Below are 18259 nucleotides of genomic sequence, written 5' to 3' on the forward strand. Positions count from 1 at the left end.
TCAAAACCATACATCCATTAATCCATCTTCCTTAGGGTTCAGTTTAACAGTTCAGTCTCCTGAGTGATTTTCCTCTACCTCATTTTCCTGAAACAGACTGGAAAAGCAGATTTGCCATAACAGATCTCATTCTTAGATTTAAAAATTTCACATCAAATCTGATTTCAGATAAAGCACGACTGGACATGTCCTGAATAGGTTTAAGTAATAAGCATGAGTTTCCAGTATCTTTCTCTTTTGAGAAGAGGCAACATCCATGATTTCAGTTCCTGCAGCCTTGGAAACTCCCAGTGACTTCACAGTATAACCTTGTATCATAACAGAATTATTTCAATTCATTCATTCAAGATGTCTTATTTTATTTTATTTTCTCTCCTGTGGATCCTTGGGCTTATGAAGTGAAATTCTAGTCTTACTGAAAGTGAGCTACTTGAGCTAACATTGGCATTAAATGGAGCCATAGTTTCACCCATTGTGTCTAGTAAAATAAGCAATACAAGAATTAGTCTCTATGAAATATTTTAAAATCCTCTGAAGCCACCCAGAAAGGTTTTATGTAGTTTTTATAATGTTTTAATATTTATGTCAAAGCAAAACTTGGAGCCATGTTCTAGTAATGTGTTTGTGGGTACTTGTTCATGGTAATTCTGCAAAATCTTAAAGTATAATCTAGCACAAATGAGTATAGCCTTTAATTATATTTAGTTATCAGGAAATGAGACCTGTGAGGATTGGACTAGAAGAGGTTTTTGTAAATACAGCAGTTATAATTACAAGATTTACAGTGCCATATTTCTCATGAGGCATCTTTTATTAAACATTGCGCCGCTTAAAAACTACTCGGATGGGATGAAAACCCAACTTGAGCAGACAGTGTCAGAACTGCTTCTAAACAGGGGCTGGGTGAATGAGCAGTGTTGTTCCAGTGTTGTTTCTTCTACTTTAACTGGTTTTCCTTCATTAGATTACTGTCACACTGACCTTCAACCCTGCTTGGCCTCGCTTGGAATTACTTTCAGTGAGATTTTGAAACTGTGTATTTCTAGAGAAGTATACGGAAGTATACATCATGCTTTTTCCTCACCTGGAAACACTTCTCTTTTCAAGCTCTCCAGCTGTTTAAAAGATCTGCCAGCTTTATCTCCTTTATGCTAAAGAATAAAAGCTGTTCAAAAGAGGAGATGTAGACTGGTAAATGGAAAGAATGGTAGGCACCAGTTTGAGCCTGGATTCTAAGATTTCTTTTATTTGAGAGCTTTGGTTATCTACTTGGCTCCTTGAAAAGACTTGGAAGCAGAGCTGAACATTGCTCAGATCATGAAGGGAGTCCTGTACTTTCTTTTTAACTAGGAGTGCTCATTAGCTTTCCTGGGGTGATACTGTTCACTCATCTTTAAGCAAGAGCTTGTGAAGATAGTTTGGGGGAGAAAATTGCTCATCTGTAACTGGAGTCCTAAGAATATATTGCCTCTGTAAATATGTACTTGCCCTTCTGCTACCCACTTTTCTTAGGAGTGTTATGCCTCATACTAATTGCACTCCTAGAACTACTCTTGATCAAGGTCAGACACTGAAAAAGAATGGATCTAAAAAAGAATTGTCTTGTGATGTTGACAGTGTCCCTGCAACCTCAGCACTTGGGTTAACACACAAACCTACAGAAGTGAGCATGATAAAGCCCATAATTTTAGAAGAGTTCACCGGCTTCCAGGCACTCGCTTTGAGACATCTCAGGCTCAGATTTTTATAGAGCCATTGAGTAGCTAGAATTCGACTTTAACTAGAATTAGAAATGCTCAGCACTCTTCAAAAAAAAAAAAAAAAAAAAAAAGTCCCAAGGTGCCTAAAGATGAGCTTTCAACACTGGTGGGCAGAATTGAAAAATGGCGTCTAATGGTCCACATCTCCCCTCCCGTGCCTGCATGAACTTAATATGCAGACCAACAAATAGAAGACAGTAGTTTAATTGAATGCTCAGATGTCTCAGTTGTCAGACTGGAGAGTGCTGTTCTTTGATTGCATGTCTGTAAAAGGAGATATGGCTCTGCGCAATGTGTTTTCTTTTTCCCTTCGTAGAGCATATTTTAGCTGCGCTAAATGAGGTCAGACAGCCATGTCAGAATTTTGTGCAGAGATCAGGGTAGTCGCATGTAGACTTTTCTCATTTTGTTCTCTGTTATTTTTCCACTTGTAACCTATTTACAATACAGGTAAGCTGTGTTGAAACTTCATTTCAACCCATTTTCCATAATATTTGATACTAATTTTAAGGGATAGATACTGAGGCTGTTACAGATGTTCTGTAGTAGCTTATACCGTAAGTGACCTGTGCATTCAATGTTGTAAGGTATTTGTTTTAAGAATATTTAAACCTCTTCCTCAATATGTTTTTATTGTTGTCTATGGTGGAAAAGACATGTGTATTTATTTTGCTGCTCTCCCTGTGAAAACAGGGCCATACAGCTCAAACATGGTTTTGCAAGTGAGACTTCAGAAAATACTAGTGGCAGATGCAAATATGCTTACAGTACATTCAGATGTGAAATTCACTATGGAACTCAATGTTTTCAAAGGGTCGTATTAGACACCTTATTTAAAAAAAAAAAACGTTCCTTTCTCTCTCTAGGCATTGTACAGATGTTATTTGCTGTGTAATCTTCATAGCCGTCATTCTGGGTTACATTGCATTAGGAATTGTGGGTAAGTAAACACAGGTATAGTAGTGCTTTCTCACACACAGGGGAAGCAAATCTGTGAATGTTATTACTTTTAACTGATACATCCATTTAGTTTATATCTACATAAAGCTTTCCAATCAATGCCTTGCCTAGAAGCAAATCATGAATTAACACTCAATGTCTATTGTAATTAGGGAGAAGTTCAAACCACATGATGAAAAACTTGAAGTGTATTCAAGTAAAAATGCCATGGTTCAATAATTTTGCTATCATAAACTGTAACTGTAGTGGAAAAAAACCTTTTATTTGTCATTAATCCAACAATGAGAGTTAGAGCTAAACATCTCATTTTAAGAGGCTTTGTGTACTTTAAAATATTAGCAAAAGAACCTATGTGAGTGAATGGAGAAGACAGATTATTGCATTTAATTGTGGGATCCAGAGCTGTTTGCATATCAGAATTTTTATTAGTAATATCCATTCTGTTTTTCTTGTGTGAGAGAACTTTGAATGCCTTTGTGTGAAAGAACAAATGATACTCTAAAAGTGTACTTACTTACTGTGTATCTGCACATTTGGCTGAACTTGCCCAATTTACTTGTAAAAGTTCATTTTGGCCCTGTCTTAGATGTAAGAGAAGCCATTAGATTTCACTGTAATTCTGTAATACTATTTTCTCTTCTGTACAGAGAAGGCCTGCTGTTTAGAGCATGAAAAGATGACTGTGAGCTAGGCTGATTTAACCTCAGCAATACAAATCATAAATATCTGAGAAGATACTCCATCCTCCCACTAAATTGTGCCATAGCATAACATCCTCCAAGCCACAGTACTGGAGCTGTGTCCTCTCACCTTTTCTCTAGTACTGCAGCACTGAGCATATTCTGAAAACTGTCATCTCTCTCGAGCACTGGGAATTCTCTGTATGTATTTTATTCTTTCCCTTATTCGCCTGCCCTTACTGCCGCTCCATGAACCTTTATATCTTCAGGAAGCTGGAGAAATGAGAAAGCAAATAGAATATATCTGCAATTCAGAGCAGCACGGAGGACCATTGGAGGGAAGTGCAAAACCAGCACTAGGTGGTGAACCCCGGAGAGACAACTGTGGTGTAACAGATGGCTGATAATGCTTGCACGTGGAAGAAAAGATTTCTTTTCAAAACTCACTTTTGTCTTTTTTTTTCTTGTTTAATCTCTTTGAGTCCCCTCAGTTTGGAGGGGTACTTGTCAGAATATAGATGCAACACGTATCTCTGCTTCCTAAATCTGTTCTGGACTAGACCAAAGAAAAAGAGGTAAATTAGTCCTAAGCAGCAGCAGTAGCTGCTGGACTGCACAGCTGTTGCAGACCTGCCAAGCCTCCCACCTGGTGCTGGGAGCATCTCATGTCTGAAGGGCATTGCTCTGGTGTCTGTGCTGTTGTCTTCTTCCCACCCGTTGATTGATTCCTCATTGATGTTCTGCTCTCTCCTTCTGTCACTGTTCAAACACAAGGCCAGACCTGAAGGAGCTGGACTTAGATCAGAGGATCATTATTGTTTTCTTTAACATATAAACATTCCTGGGACTAGTGACCAGCCCCTGTGCAGGCAGGCAGTGTACTGAAGTGCAGCTGCCTGGCCACTGGGAGAGAATGGAGAGCATTGCAGTTTCCAGCTATACAGTATTCTTGCGCTGCCAGATCTTGGATCTCCCGCCAGCACCACATAAATCTCCCTTAATCCTTTGGCTAGAACTTTGTCAGCTTTGTACGTTCATTTTCCCCCCAAACCCATATACTGCTTGTTGTAGAGGTTGATAGCAGCAGAAGATGACTGCCCCGTTCCTCTTGTCTCTGTAATCTCAGACGATGCAGTCACTGTGGTGTGAGGCCTGTGAATTGGTCATATTCCCTGCTCTGCTTCACGCGGCAGTATCCTGCTGCAAACAAGCTTTCTAAACAGCCTTCTGCTGCAAACCTTATGAAACTGGTTAAAACTAGAACCTGTCCCTGGAACCAGATCCAAAATTTATAGCTGGCCACTTCTACCCTTCTTAGAGGGAAAATTTGGATTCTTAATCTAAAAATTTTTAGTTCAGATCCAGATCCATGTGGTCCCTGCTCTTCGTCTTGTCTTATACTGTGATTCATCTATTCTTTTTACTCTAGTTTATTTCCAAGTAAAAGAGAATGAGACAGACAGTCTAAACAGATTTGTAGTTAATTTTTAAGTATCAGTGGGTGCCCTTGTTGTAATCACATTTACTCCTTGACAGGGAGCTTTCTAGCTTTTGTAACCACTGATGCAGCTCCAGCACAGAGAAACAGGAATGCATCTGATGGACGTTTAGAGTGACAGACATTAGCTGTTTTTGATGCTGTCCATGTGTGTTCACTCCACATCAGTAAAAGCCCAATGACATAATTACAGGCCTCCTGATAGTGGATCCCTGTCAAATGCTATATTAGTGTCATATGCTGTCCACTGCTGCTCTGAGGGTTCACTCAGTTGCGTTATATGGTTGAGCTGTTTTTTAATTTTCTTGTTTAGCCCAGATGCCTGTGTCAGCACTCTGGCTGCAGCCTATGAGCATCAGAACATGCTGGAATAAAAATTCTATATGACTCGATTCCATTTCATTTAGTTCTTGATAGTGGGTCACCAACAGTGCAGCACAACCAAGAAAACATGGTGCTGCCCTGTTTTGATAACTTTGTTCACTCAATGAGAGCTGTTGAATTAGCTATTATTCTTCACTGAGTAGGCCAGAAAAAGGTGTATTTATCATATGGATTCTTTCACTGTCATTGTTCTAAGTTTACCAAGAAAGTAACAGAGGAGGAAGTTTATTAATGTTGCTGCTTAGCCCTGGCACAGGCAAAGAAAGAAGCTGCATATTTTCTCTTCTGTTGGTTATTTCCCATCTCTTTTTCTGTTGCAGAGTTAATCAAATGCTAGGTCTATGTGGTCTAAAGCAGACCAATTCTCCTTGGTTCCACTTTGCAATTTAGTTGAGAGGCATCTTCTTGTGTCCACCCAGCAGCTGATCCCAGTGATGGAATTTCACAGAGAAAAGTGTGTTAAATCTCTTTTTTCAAAGCGGATTCTTTTTAATACTGTTTTATTGCCTCAACATGACAGACGCCTGAGGCGCACAGGACAGTAACTACCAAGCAAGAGTAGCTGTAGGCAATTTGATAAGGGTAAAGCAAGTACAGTCTGTACGGAACAGAAATACTATTGAGAAGCTGCAGAACAAAGGAGTGAGCAGAATGTTCTGTTGTTTGCACTTCACTAATTTCTACTAATCATTGGGAAACATACTGCAAAAGATGAATGATGAAATTTTATGAGATCAAGGAGCAATACAAGCCCAGTGAAACCAAGAGAGCCTTTGAAAGATTTCAGCAGACTTTGTATTAGAGCAAAAAGGATATGAGGATAATACACTGCTCTGCTCATTTCATGAGCTAAGTTTTATTCTTGATGGCTATTTTAGTCCACCCAAACAGACTGAAGGACATAAGCCTGAGTTATTTGGCCATTCTTGTGGAAAGATCCTTCCTAACAGATTGCTGTGCATGCAAGTGAAGGACTGAGTAAACAAAATTATTTTGCAATGTTTTCCTCCTTTCCTCCAGGTTTGTCTGAGGAGGGAAAAATAACTCCAGGTTTATTATGCTACCTAGGAAAGGGGCATTGCTGGCAGTAGGAGCTACTTCCAAATTATCTATAGAAGGCAGATATAAGCTTTGCTGATTCTCATCAGCACTTTAAATCTGGCATGATGGAGTTTATTTTTACTGCTTCCTGTTGTGCTAGTGTCAGAAAAATTTCACTCAAATAGGAAAAATGAGTCCTTTTAATAATTTGTCAAACTAATTAAAAAAAGGGGGAGGGGGGGAAGGCAGGAAAAGGCTGATGCAGAAGAGTCATCTAGCATCATACAAGTAAGTCCTGAAGGCCTTTCTGATAGGCCTGTATAGGAGCTTGATCCATTTGGGCCAAGGCCTTTAAGTGCACAGAAAGCAAGGTAATATTAAAGTGGAAGGAAAACTCGCTATTGTCAGAGTAATGATGGAAGAAATTGTATGTGATATAACCTACAGACTCAGTGCAATCAACAAAGAGTTATCTGCTCTCTGAATTCATGTACGCATGTATAACTGAGTAATAAACTGGCTGGAGGAATTCATAGGAGAAAGGTGATGCCTCCTAAATGTTCCTGTTAAGTAAAGCTAATGAAATAAGTTAATGGGTTTCATATGGGCGAAGCGTTTTAGCTTACTGAGCATCAGAAGAACACAATCTGAAATACAGTTAATCTGAATGTTCAGAAAGTGTTTGATACCAAGCAGCAGGTTAATTTACAAACCCCAATGCACAGTAAAACTAAGATGTATTAAAATGAACAAGGATTCATTCTGGTGACCTAAAACCATTCAAGGTGAAAGGTAGCATTACAGATTCTATGTAGGTGGATAGTAGTATAGCTATTTGCAAGTTATTCAAGATATGATATGTATTGGGGCCAATCACCATATAGATAGATTTGCAATATGCTGCTCTGAGATCTTATGTAGATTCTGTCTCCCCTGCAGCCATTAATGTTGTATCTTAAGTGCTGCTATTACCAAAGTGACAGTGAGGAAAATGATGGTTTCACAATTGGCTAAATTTAATGCTGCAAAGCTGAGAGAAAATGGGGGTTATTACAGAGAGGTAAGGTCGAGGTGGTTTGCATAGATCAAAGCCTAAAGTGTATGCTAAGTGGCTCCTGACGTTCAGTGTACAGTGCAAGGGAGCAAAGGTTGGGACTAAAATCTTTGTAATGCCTGTAATCTTTTCTACAAAATACAAGCACAAGGAAATGATTGGGAGAGGATCAACAGTGTTTCATTATAGTCCTCTAGCAAACCTGATTTTTAGGGTGCCAGCACAGGGTATTGATGTGGATTTATATTTTGTTTTAATGTTTTAATTTACCAAGTGAGAGGTTGTTTCCATTTCTAATGCAGCTGGAGTCCATTAGATTCAGTCACACCCTGTGTGTTGTCTGTCACATACCCAGGTGATCCTATTCATTTCAGTGCAGTTGTGAGAGTCTGTGAATGCTCAGTTTTGTCTGCATAGTTAGCTCCATATACCTCTGTGGCTGCAAGCCAACAGAGCTCTTCTTTCCCATTTTAATAACCATTATCTTCTAAGCCCATTACCTCATAGTTTGGATACAACCCAGATACGTGTCCTGAAGGTAAAAAGTGAACTGGCTTGCTTTCTTAGTGATTCATCCATATTTTATTCTTATTTTATTTTACTTCATTTTATTTTTTTCGTTAAGAAATCTACTATTTAGAGAAAATCAATCCTCTTCAGTGGCCATTGAGAAAGATTAAAATAGTACATGAGAGGTGATGCATTTTCATGCTAGTGAATTTCAGCTATTAGCAAGTTACTGCTGGATGCTTGATTAAAATGCTAAAAGATATATGTATTTTTGCAGCTTGGGTGCATGGTGACCCCAGGAAAGTGGTTTATCCAACTGACAGCTATGGGCAGTTCTGTGGCCAAAAAGATACCCTCAATGAGTGAGTACTAAATCCATTCACCTACCTTTATTACTCATGCACTATGGATAAGAAATGAGGTTTCAAATCCTCTGTCTGCTTGGGGTTCTTGTGGGAAGCTGAAGAGGCAGCAACACTTGTCTTCCTCTTACTGTATTTTTTCCAGATAAGGTTCAGAAATAGCTTAGTTGCTCGGTGCAAATCTAGACACAAGTTATTACTGTAATGCAGTTATTTTTATTATTGGGAGAATACTTTCAGTAAAATATCAATATAACTTAAAGACTGCATCACTAATTACACAGAAAGTGACTAGGTGGCACAGCTGCTAGCTGCAGAGCTTAGGACATTTAACTAACCCTTTGAGAAATCATTCTGTCCTCCCCAGGATAAGAGCAATCCCAAAGCATTGCAGCCTGGTTCTCAGTTTTTCTCAACAAGCACCAAATACCAGAAAAGACCATAAGGAAAAGCTGTTTTGTTCTGCTGCTTACCTGGTAACACAGGAAGTTCCATCTGAACATGAGGAAAAACTTCTTTACTGTGAGGGTGACAGAGCACTGGAACAGGTTGCCCAGAGAGGYTGTGGAGTCTCCTTCCTTGGCAATATTCAAAACCCGCCTGGACGCAATCCTGGGCAATGTGCTGTAGGTGATGCTGCTTGAGCAGGGAGGTTGGACTAGATGATCTCCAGAGGTCCCTTCCAACCTCGACCATTCTGGGATTCTGTGGTGCCAGCAGAGAGGAGAACGGGTGATCTGGGAGACAGGCAGCTGTAACACTAGCTTCCCTGGGGATATCAGTCAAATGGCTCTATTTCCTTGTCTCAGTTTCCCAAACTTTTGCATTTGGGCCTGTGAGAATTAATTAAACAAATTGGTTAATATCTATAGAGTACTTGCAGATGAAAATAGCTGCTCAGACGAGAAAGGTGTCACATCATTTTTTTTTCTCTGAAAATCAAAGACTGTTCTATGAAACAGAATTTGAGAAATATTTTTGCCTTTTTTCCTCTCCTCCTTCGTAAATAGCGAGTATTAGACACACTCTATGCCCTGCCACGAACATGAAGCTGGACGACATGCAGGAAGCAAACAAAACGCTGTGGTTGGTAACAGCTCTTTGATGCTTCTCATTTCTTTTCCCATTTAGTTTTCTGGGAAGGAGCAGAGGAAGCCAGTGTCCAAAGGGCCGGTCAGATGGGGAGGAACAGGAGACAGGGCTTTGCATGCTCTCAAGCTCTTTTTACAGAGAAAACAAAATGACTAGAGATTGTAAGAAGACCTGTTCCACTCTCTGACTTGGACTTCTTCAAAGAAGTTGTTGGAGAGGCCAAAAGAGTTCTCTTCTTTTCCTTCCTTTCATAGAGAAAGAACTTTGAGAAAAAGCTGTAGTGTCATGTCCCTCCACCCCCGTAGGTCTGTCCTTGTTCCCTCTCTGGTCCATGGAAAGCAGTAGGCAAATGGGTGTGAGAGCATCAGACATAGCACCTGTGCAGAGTGTGTGATGTGCAGCCATATCTGTCTCTGATTCTTACCGTCCACTTCCATCTCCCTCTTTCTCTTCGTTAATCAAATCTTCCTTTCAGTTCTTTCTTACAGTATGATCTCCAGTTTGTATGCACAAATGCCTTTCCATATATATGATTGCTGGAGGATAATACAGCTATTGAGGCTACATTTTGATACTTATTTGCCACCTTGAAGTGCTTGTTATAAAAATATAAGCCAAAAGATACACAAGACAACTTTTGGAAAAGTAAGTTCTTAGGGCAGCATTAGCATTAGGGCCTGCCGGGAGGCCCCTCTGAACAAGTCTGTCTAGTCCCCCAAAAACGGAGGTGTGGGACGTGCTTAGCAGACCTTTACGGATACCACTGGCAGATTTTCAGAAGCCTTGAGAGTTAGCAGGGTAAAAAGCTAACCCAGGACAACGGGTTTTCAAAGTCACTGAAGACTTACTCCGAGACCTTTTCCTTGGAAAGCGATGACAGTCTATGTATTTTGAATCTTGTGTCTGGACCAAGCATCCTCTGCAGTTTCACTGAGTAGTAGAAAAGAGAAGCTAACAAACAAGCCAACATTCACAGCTTATGCAAAAAAAACCCAAACAAGCAAGCAAACAAACAAAAAACAGTTGAGCTCCAATGAATTCCATGCAGTCAAATTAATTCTATCTTGTGTTGTTATAAGACTTTCTTTTAAGCATCTTTGTGTCTCCCTGTAATCCATCCATTAACCTCCATGTAATCTCTACACTTGTTTTGCCTTCTACAGAGGCAGATGTAATCGCAGAATGCGGTACAATTCAACTATAAAGGATACAAGTCTATAAAGGACAAACACAGCCTCTCTGTGGCTGCTTTCTTGCGTTACATATATGTTTAGTCTTTCTTCTCTGCTGTTAATATCAGCAAGTGCGCAGAGACATCAGAACAAAAGTATTCACTAATGACATGGATTTTGCTGAGCAGCTCACAGATTATAAATAGTCTGAAGAAACTGTTGAAGAAAGATGACATTTCAGTCCAATATTTTACTCTCTTGATTTGAAAAAACAACTAATGTTTGCAAATTGTATTTGTCAGGAAGTATGTTTTGTTAAATAGTGCATAATAGAAGATATCTCGATGAAAACGTCTTAACCTTCTAACATGTCAGGGCAGTTGAGCTAACTGCAGTTTTAAAGGGAGCTTGAACGTGCAGTGATGATGTATTACGGACTCTGAAGACATAGCCTTATTCAGCAGTCGAAGGGAGCCATGTGCGGGTGGGAGATCAGAGGATATGTCACTGGATTGGGGAGCACGGTGGGAGAGGCAGGAGCAGAACCTGCGCCCAGTCAGCCTGGCTCTCCCAGGCACCCCGCTCCCCTCTTGCGCTGCCTTGCCCCCGCGTGGCTCGCTGCTCGCTCAGAAGCACACRATGGAGATAGACAGGCCACAGGGGGGCCTATGAGCCATTATTTCGTGTAGGGACAGAGCGTAGTCCTGGCGTGGCCAGCTGACTGTCAAGCCTCACGTAGAAAGGACAGGACCAGTGCCATGCCATCATCACTAGAGCTATTTGGTAGTTTTCTGACAAAGAAGAGTTCAATAGCACATTCTGCTTTCTTCAAAACCCGGGTGTTTAAATCTGGACATCTTGGGGTGATGAAATTTCAGCAAATCTAAGTTGAGGTGACACCTACCTCTAGGTCCCAAGTTTCAGAAGATGCAAAGTATATGGATTCTGGGGAAAGAAACCTCAGTCTGGGACCACTAGCTTGGCCCTTATTGATATCAAAGGAGGCTTATCAGCATTCTTATCAGATACTATTATCATCCTGTTTCCTGGGCAGATGCTTTGAGTTTCCAACCATAAAAAGCTCTAGATTGATTTTGGTACTGATTAACAAAATAATCAGCTTTCTCAGTGTGGTGTTGCTGATAGCAATTTTGTGTGCAGTGCATACAGGATATGTTCAGCAAAAGCAAAGGTAGCACAGTGTTCTGCAGAGGTGTTTTACAAGATGGCTTTTCACTTCTTGGAGGTGGGACTGCAGGCACCTGTAACAGTGACTGGGATGGTTTCAGCTCAAATGCTGTGGAAAAACTGCCTCAAAATTATTATTTCTTAGAACAAATACCTTTGGTTTAAAAGATGTCTTGGCACAGAACATTCGGGGTCTGCTTGTGTTTTGTTTTTTGTCTTGGATTTGCAATATGACCATTTAGGAAAATAGAATTAAAATATCAATGTATACTCTCAATCTAGGTATGCTAGGATGTATAAGCACCCATACTTATACAATTAATTATCTTATATCCACTTCTATAGGAACAAGACCATTTTGTTTTACTTTAACATTCTGAAATGTGCCAGCCCAGCAGTGTTAATAAACCTACAGTGCCCTACAACACAGGTGAGTAAAATACAAAAGTAAAATATTTTTCCTGTCTTTTAGTCATGGTACTTAAGAACAAGACATACATTTTTTTGGATTTAAAACGTTGCTGGTCATATCCTGCAAAGTATGATATGATCATGTTATCTATAACGTATATAGTGCATAGTATCTGTAGCCTGTGATGGTCAGGAGGAAATAGGAGAAAATATACAGGAATGCACAGGACTGTGTGTTTTGGATCAGAGCTGAAAAATAAATCTGTTGGATCCAGCAATTTGTTACTCATGAATCCATCACAAGCAGCCGTCTGGTAGTAAGAAGTATGTGCAGAAAATCATTTTGATTGACATGTAGGGTTTTCCAAGCTAAGCATGATAAAGAAATTGTGCATATCCCCAGTGACAGCAGTATCTGGGTGTGGTTAGATCATACAGTACTTTCAAAAGTGAAGATTTGAAAGCTTGTTTTTGCCTTATGCCACAATTTGTGCTCCATCAGCTGTGCCACAGCTCCCTGCGAGGCTGTGACGTAACCCTGGTCACTGGGCTGATGTGGGTTAGAAGTGTCCTCCTGACCTTTTGACTCTGAGACCGTTTCACAGTCCTGCTTTGGTGAGCACAAGCGGTCATGCCAGCGCATCTCAGGAGGCAGCACACGATGGCGTGGGTAGGTTAGAGGAGGCAGGGGCAGGGCTGCCCTGACCCCGCTTGCTGCTGAAGTAGTAGTTGTGCTGTGCTGCTCAACTCAGGGAGCAGAGGTGGTCTCAGTCATCTTGGCAATGTTCAGTGAAGTCCAGTGTTATTTTGGATGCAGCCTGTTATGTGGTAACCAATTTACTGATTACAAATGTTAAATGACTATTTATTTGATTGTCATTTTAAAAAGCCTCGGTTCTAGAGTCAGGCTGTGGATTTACAAAGTGTTATTACAGTTCATTGGACCCACAGGCAGCACATCTCGTTGCCCTATTTCATAGGTAGAAAACTGAGTTTATAGGAAATTGCACGCTCATAGCCACCCATTGTCCGAATAAGGACAAAACTCATCTTTCCTTATGCCTTGGCCTTTGGCTAGTCTGTGGGACTGTAGTGCTCATCTAGAAAGCCTCTCTTGCAGCATCCAGACTGTTCTAAGGGTTCATACAAGATCTTTTCCCCAAATCCATTCAGATGTGCCATATGGCAGAATGCACTTGAGGTGAAATATACTTTCTTTCATGATCTCTCTCTGGTGCCTGGGTAGCAGAGCTTTGCAAAGGGTGTCTGGATAGCACAGCTTTGGAAACAGAAGACAGCCTTCCAGAAAATGCTGCAACCTGCTAAAAAAATAGACTTCAGATTGGCTCACACCTGATCAGAATTCAGGGACACTAAAGAGGTCAGAATAGCTGTACACTTCCATCATGGCTTACTTCAGTGGCCACTTGCTTCTGCAGCCAGGAAAGCCTGTCGAGTGTAGGTACTGGGGCAACTGCTTCTCCGGTACATAAATCAAAAACACAGCCTCCGGGTGGATGCATTCATCAAACCCCAGTCCTCGCTCAATTTCTCACACAGATCTTGTTTATATTGGCTTTGCCTGGAGAGGTGTGAATTTCATTCCTGGCTTGTGCACCCTACCTGCTTTTAAACCCGGAGAGCTTCATCATTAGTCAGTGGCGCAAAATAATCGCCTTCGTTTGAGTGATACCAACCTAACTTGACTTAAATAGCATCAGTGGAGATGTATTTCACTGAAGAGACTAGGTGGGGGGGGGGGTGAAGTGATTTTAGCTGCATGAGACATTTTTGAATAAAGTTCTCTATAAACATAGTAGAGAGAAGTGCCACATGTCCTGTGAAAGTAGCTCCTACACTAGCTTGCTCATATACACTGCTGCTGGTGAAAGTGGAGTAGGGAAGGGACTGACAGATTTTTTTTTCTCTAGGGCTCAAAAAAAACGTTGTGCTTGTCTACCAGAACATGTAGAACCTAAGAAGATACAAAGGGTGTTTTGATATGCCATAGATGAGGAGAGATTTTGAAAGTGTGTTCTATCAAAGGATTTTAAGTGTTCATCTAGGGATTTAAAAGAAAAAAAAATTGTCCCTTTCTAAATACTACAGTAAGTATTACAGCAGTCAGTCTCGTAAAACAGCACTTTTATAGGAGGCCATTTTTTTGTCTTCTTTTTGATTGCATTGACTTTCCTTCCCCTTCTCCACCTCCAGTGTGTCTTTACTCATTTTTCTTTTTCTTGCAGCTTTGCGTCTCAAAGTGCCCAGACAGGTTTGCAACCTACATAGATGTTCAGGCTTCCTACAGATATAAACCAGATCACTGGAATTACTTCAAGCAGTTCTGCAAACCTGGTTTTAACAATCCTCGCAAGGTGTGTAGGTATCAATAGGTGATGGAATACATTTTTGCTTCAAGCGTTGCGTAATAGGCATGGTTTTACTGAGCTACATCAAAGCAATAAATTATTCCAGTTTTCATCGAACAAGGAGTTGTCCCACATATATGATTTGACACTGATTTAATCAAGATTGAAGGTCTCATAAGCACACGCAATCTGCCAATCTTTAAATGATTACTATTTGTTTAAAAGCATATCTGCAGTTACCCATGTAATTGCGGTACTGTGGAAGGTAGTCTCCTCCAGTACTTAGGTACTGTAAAGCAGAATCTCTCAAACAAACTCTCAGGGCTTTTGAGTCATCTGCAGCTACTTAGTTAATATTTTTAGCTAGGAAAATTAACCTGTCTTTGCTGTAATTGGCTTTGCACTTAAATGTACTGCAATATTGCTCTTATCTTTAAAACACGTTGCAAATAAACTGGAATTAGTTGTGTTAAATTTTTATTCTTTAAGAGTAAAGTTGAAGAGCAGGCAAAGAACAATTGCCCAGTCACCTCTGGTTTAGGTGCAGATCCAATGTGAACAGGTCTTTCCCTCTTTGTCACTAGAAAAGGCAAGAAGAATAGGTTTTTCTCAAATCACATGTGACAGTTGGGATTCTCACTTAYATCATGAATGTGTCTTGCAGCTCCACCAGTCAAGTTTGGGAGGAGGCTACAAAGCCCAGTTTGGGACATTTTCTCAGACTGAGTGAGAAATGAAAAGCACTTATTCTGCTGTGTGTTCACCAGTTCCTATTTTTCTCCTTTTCAGTCTGTTGCTCAAGTCCTACGTGATGAAGATTGCCCTTCGATGATCATTCCAAGCAGGCCTTGTGAGTGGCTCTACTTCTTATACGTCTCAGCAGAGTATTAGTGTTCCCATTAAATCACAGCTCCACTCTGAAAAGTGTTTTTGTGATAAGGTCACTAGGAGCTGTCTGTTATCTGTCAGTGACATCCAAATCAATTTTAGACAGCTTGCAAATATAAAGATTTTTTTTTTTCTAACTGCCAGCCATGAAAGTTCAGCTTGTGATCAGGTCAAGCTGAGCTCTTTCTTGTTCGTGAATCATCACTAACAACGAAAACTTTACGGTTCGAATGATGCTTTCTGTATGTGATGCCTTCTGTCACTTCTTGCCTGTGAGCAAGCAGCCCCACTGGCATCAAGCAAATACCATGAGCGCAGGAAGGGTCATACGGCCAGCTGTTCAGAGTTCAGATGATACTTGAGCCCAGTTACGATACAGCTTGCTCTTCAGTTGCAGGCTGGTTCTACAGGGCTTGCAGAAGAGTAAAGGGGGAAAAAGATGTTTTTGTCATCAAGGTCAGCAGGTATTTCTGAATAGGCAACTACAGGTCTCAGAGCTGATCTCAGCTGCAAGAGTGTAATACCAGGAGCATCTGCCACTGGCCCAGAAGCTCATGCAGAGAAAGAAAGAGCTGTTTATTTTTCCATACTTTAAAGCAGAGATCAGATAAACCGGGGATAGATCATCAAAAAGAGAAACAATGGATTCAACTAAAAAAATTATTAAAACTGATGTATTGACCCAAAAGGCAGAAAGTTAATTTGCAAGAATCTAATATCTTCTTGTGGACTACAGTAGAGGGCAAAGATTACTGGGGGAGGAAGAGAGACATATAACTTAATTATTTCCTCAGAACAATTGGTGGGGTAGATATTCTAATTTTTCATGAATGGGGACTGGTTGTTGAAACTTGGCATCAGTGTTTGTTGGAGCTTGATAATGAAAGCACAGCCTTGTTATATAAAGTTAATGTACAGCTGTGTAGGAGCACTGACTTCCTCTTCTGTTCAGAATGAAAACCGTGACTTTTTGCAGCCAAGGACAGGTGACATAAATGAGGACATAACCTTCTCCTTTTCTCTCTTTTGCAATCACCTCCTCCCTCTGTCTAACCAATAGTTACTGTATTTTTTCCATTGCCTCCTCTTCAAGAATTCCCACTGATAGTGGCTGGTACTGCAGCTTATCTGGCATAGGAAGGCAGAGAAAATTGCTGCTATATGTTATTTTGGGGGCTAATACCATTCATGACCAGTCACACTGAGTCTGTCCCTGGAGACTGGTTTGATTATTATCATGCAAATGACATATCTGAGCAGCTGAGGTATTTGTAAACTGCCCAGATACTGACTGGACAAGAAGTTCTGCATTTATTACAAATTCTTAAACTACTACCTTTACTACTATTGTTATTCAGTAGCACCTAGAGTCTCCAGTCAAAGGCTAGGATCTCACCGTGCTGAAACTTATACAACAAGGGACAAAAAGCCCCAAGGCATAAAAGTCATCATCTTGAATATAATGGCTTTTCCACGATCTGTCAAAGTCAACGTATCAATAGATCACTAAGTGAAAAAACAATTGACTGTGTGTCTGAAATGATTTAAATATAAATAAGTAATAATTTGATGTAAAATACAAATGATGAAAGTGGAGCTTGACATTAAATGTAATATGTATGCTGTTTTTTTATATTTTGAATAGTTCTTAAGAGATGCTTTCCAGACTTCTCCACAAAGAATGGTGTGCTGACTGTGGCAAATCAGACTACCTTCAAGGATGGAAGAGGGAAAACAAGAAATGTAACTGATCTCAGGGAAGCTGCAAAGTAGGTTTTACTCTTCACCACTGCTTTTTTTGTTGGGTTCTGAGTTTGTGAATTAATTTAGAAATTGAAAAAAAAAAGTCAGAATCCATTGTAGCAAATAGATGAAGATAACTAGGCCAGACCTGTGAGGAAATGGTATCTTTGTGCCTGAGCGCCTGCAAAATTCCAGTAAGGGGAACCAGCACTGTGGTGTGCAAAAATGAGCCGAGCTAAAGGTTTGAGTCTGATTGTCTCAGAGTGATTGGTTGTCAGTTTTTAAATCATTCTTGTTGGTTTTCCTAGCAAAACTTAGTACTAAACAAAGCAAAAGGAGGCTCAAAATGAAACCCTTATGCTGAAGGACACAGGCCAACCTCTAATGGCCTTGACCATGTCTGCGTGTGATAGCCCCTCAGCTAACGAACTGTCCTAGTACTATGGGCATCCCGCCTGTTAAGGCTGCTCCTATTGGATTTGTTTAACTGTGACTAAAGGTTAAAAAGTAGTGTACTGGGGTCTCTGGTGCATGGCAACACCTCCCTTACAGAGGGACAGCTAGCATCTCCTGTCCCGGCTCCCATCAGCCAGGATGGGAGAAAACTGCTGTAACAGCCTAACTTCTCCAGCTGCCGTCAGTCCTCGGCCTGTCTGAAGAACGGGGGGACCTTCCCATGCCTTTCAATCCAAAACCCTCTTCTTCTAGCCCTTTACCTACCCTGATAACACCTACACCTTATTAAATTCCCTTCTGCTGGCATCTACAACTACATTGCCTGCTCTTACCATATTCTTCATTTCTTCTTAGGAAAAGGTTAATGTTGGAGGGTACTTTGGGGGATAGCAAAACAATCCCCTAAGGTCAGCTTATTGCTTTACTGTGCTGTTTCCTGCTTCTCTGCTATTGGTAGCCCTGGAGTTACAGCTATATAACTTTGGGGACTTTGTAGATCTTAATAGTACTTTTTTGTGCCATAGTAAGTAATTAAGTGTGGTGATAATTAACACCCATAGAGCTTTTTTGATAGTTTTTTTTTTTTGCAGGAACTGTACAGACCTTTTTACACAGGCTTTTTTGAGGCCTTCTAACTTAGCAGAGTTTTCAATGACATAACTATAATTGATGTTTGCTTTGTTACAGAACT

The 18259-nt window shown here is 40.5% G+C and overlaps 1 protein-coding gene across 1 annotated transcript in view; it reads left to right on the forward strand.

Moving 5' to 3' along the window:
• Positions 1 to 18259, forward strand: part of SLC44A5 (solute carrier family 44 member 5) — a 51498-nt gene that overhangs the window by 12139 nt on the left and 21100 nt on the right. Inside the window, exons 3-8 of the mRNA XM_026074577.1 lie at positions 2627 to 2700; positions 8165 to 8249; positions 12047 to 12131; positions 14359 to 14487; positions 15271 to 15331; positions 17015 to 17138. Of these exons, the coding sequence (XP_025930362.1) occupies positions 2627 to 2700; positions 8165 to 8249; positions 12047 to 12131; positions 14359 to 14487; positions 15271 to 15331; positions 17015 to 17138 (558 nt within the window). The remainder of the gene's footprint in view (positions 1 to 2626; positions 2701 to 8164; positions 8250 to 12046; positions 12132 to 14358; positions 14488 to 15270; positions 15332 to 17014; positions 17139 to 18259) is intronic.

This window comes from Apteryx rowi, unplaced genomic scaffold (genome assembly GCF_003343035.1).
Source record: "Apteryx rowi isolate R43461 unplaced genomic scaffold, aptRow1 scaffold_39, whole genome shotgun sequence".
In the NCBI taxonomy this organism is placed as follows: Eukaryota; Metazoa; Chordata; class Aves; order Apterygiformes; family Apterygidae; genus Apteryx; species Apteryx rowi.